The sequence below is a fragment of the Arachis duranensis genome, chromosome 3 (assembly GCF_000817695.3).
Source record: "Arachis duranensis cultivar V14167 chromosome 3, aradu.V14167.gnm2.J7QH, whole genome shotgun sequence".
Classification (NCBI taxonomy): Eukaryota; Viridiplantae; Streptophyta; class Magnoliopsida; order Fabales; family Fabaceae; genus Arachis; species Arachis duranensis.
The window spans coordinates 34826704-34828729 of record NC_029774.3 but is presented as its reverse complement, the minus strand read 5'-3'; the positions used below and the strand labels follow the sequence as shown (position 1 = coordinate 34828729).

Sequence of the window (2026 nt, the reverse complement as noted above, 5' to 3'; positions counted from 1 at the left end):
GTTTAATTTCCAAAATTTTGTGAGAAATAAAAAGTAAAATAATCATTGTAAAAAAAAGTGTGATACTTAAATTTATCTGTTTATTGATTGAAATTAGCTAATAATTGTTGACTTCTTAGTTGAATTGTTTATTTATTTACACACTTTTTTGGCTGAATTTTTTTCCCCAAACATTTTTCGTTATTCATTAAACTCTCAAATTCTTTCACTCTATATCCGAAAAATAAAAATTAAAAAGAAAAACTTACAGAGGGAGGCATGCGAGGCCATGGACCAAAGTCAAATGCGTGACGTGCAGCCTTAACAGCAATATCTATGTCTTCTTTGGTTCCTTCGCTAATTCTTGTTATCACCTCTCCCGTTCTTGGATCTATTGTCTCAAATGTCTTCCCTGTTTATTTTCTATTTTTTAACAATACAAATTAAACATAATAACAACAAAAGCCGCAACGTAATAACCAGACGAAAGATTTAAAATTCCTATGTAATTGTTTTTATATAAAATTATTAATAAAAAATTTTAGATAATTTGATATGTTTGATTCAATTGTTAACGCATTAACTATCAAATTCACCAATAATTTTATGCTTTGGAACTTCCTTCCTTTCTTGTCGATACGTATGTCAAGTAATGATGAAAAACAATAATAGTGACAACCTAAAATTTTGACTCGAGCTAAGTTGTTGGTTAAGATATTTGATATAATTACTCCTAGAGGACAGAGATGAGAGACTAGGAAACTAAACTAGAATAACCTGCAATGAAAGGGCAAATAAATAAATGGAAAATATATAGAAAAAGAGATATATAAATTAAATATATAAAGAATATATATATATAGAATACATAATATTGAATTAATGATTAACCTGAAACTGAATGAAGAAACTGCCCATTAATGAATAGCTTGGTGAAGTTGACGGTGACGGAAGAGCAGTCACGGCCATTATTAGCGAGTTCAGTCATCCTTAATTTGTATGTGGGATTAGCAAACAGGTGAGATTGTATGGAGGAATAAGACACTTCTTCTATTGTAATTCTATGTCTATATCTTGTGACTTGTGTCTTGTGAAATTGGAACTAGCTCCAGCTACTATACTCTACTCTATATATTGCTATTAAAAGTTTAAAACAAGTTGGACAGCGATATATATATAGATTTTTCTTTGTGTGTGTGTGGCTACTGTTAGATAACGGTGAAGCTGTGAAGCACCTTTTTGTCCACCGTCTTTATTTCAGTAAATCATTGATATGATAATAATGTTTATCAAATTTTTTGAACAAACTTTATTTCTGTCTCTTATGAATTATGACTTCATGCTTACAAAATATATAAATTCTAAAGTGTTATTGAAATTATATTTCAATGAATTTTTCATTTAAATAAAAAATAAAAAAATATGTAATTATATAATTTTATAAATTGAATTTAATTACATCTGTATTTAATTTTTCTTATATAAATTATGGTATTGAATTGTTAGGAGAATATTTAAATAAAATTAGAATGAATAATAATTTTAAATTATTAATATTATTCATTTTTTAGAAAATATTTACCAAAAACATGAAAATAAAATAAATAGTATCGACAATACATGTTAAGATAAAATGAGTATTGTGAAGTGAAAAAATATTTTATTCAAATAAAAAATCGTTATACATATATTTATTTTTGATTGAGAAGGGAAGCGCGATGTAACTGGTATTGGTGATCGAAGGGGAATGGCGGCAAAGATTCGTGCGTGAAAGGGTCGACGGATCTAATTGTAAGAAGGGTTGACCGCAGGGGGAGAATGGTGGATCGACAGCCATGCGACTCCATGGTGACAAAGTGGGGCATAGTGGAGCAGGGAAGAGGTTCGCGCGTTCTGCAGTCTCCTTTGGTGGGTTTCTCAAATTTTTTATTTTGGATATTCTGAATTGAATTTGGATAAAATCGTCACTAGATGGATTGGGGTTAGCGGTGGACTTGGTAAGTTCGACACTGAATCATAGCGATTCAGCATTGGTAGACTGATTTGG

At 29.8% G+C, this 2026-nt stretch overlaps 1 protein-coding gene across 2 annotated transcripts in view; it reads right to left on the bottom strand.

The window, feature by feature from the left end:
- LOC107478691 (aldehyde dehydrogenase family 2 member C4) overlaps positions 1 to 1120 on the bottom strand; it is an 11921-nt gene extending 10801 nt beyond the window's left edge. The window contains exons 1-2 of one of the 2 annotated variants that reach the window (XM_021138190.2): positions 871 to 1120; positions 249 to 402 (exon numbers count right to left, since the gene is read on the bottom strand). In XM_021138190.2, the coding sequence (XP_020993849.1) occupies positions 249 to 260 (12 nt within the window). In that variant the 5' untranslated portion in view covers positions 261 to 402; positions 871 to 1120. The remainder of the gene's footprint in view (positions 1 to 248; positions 403 to 870) is intronic. The other variant, XM_016098825.3, reaches the window with a different exon arrangement.
- Positions 1121 to 2026: the final 906 nt, after the last annotated feature.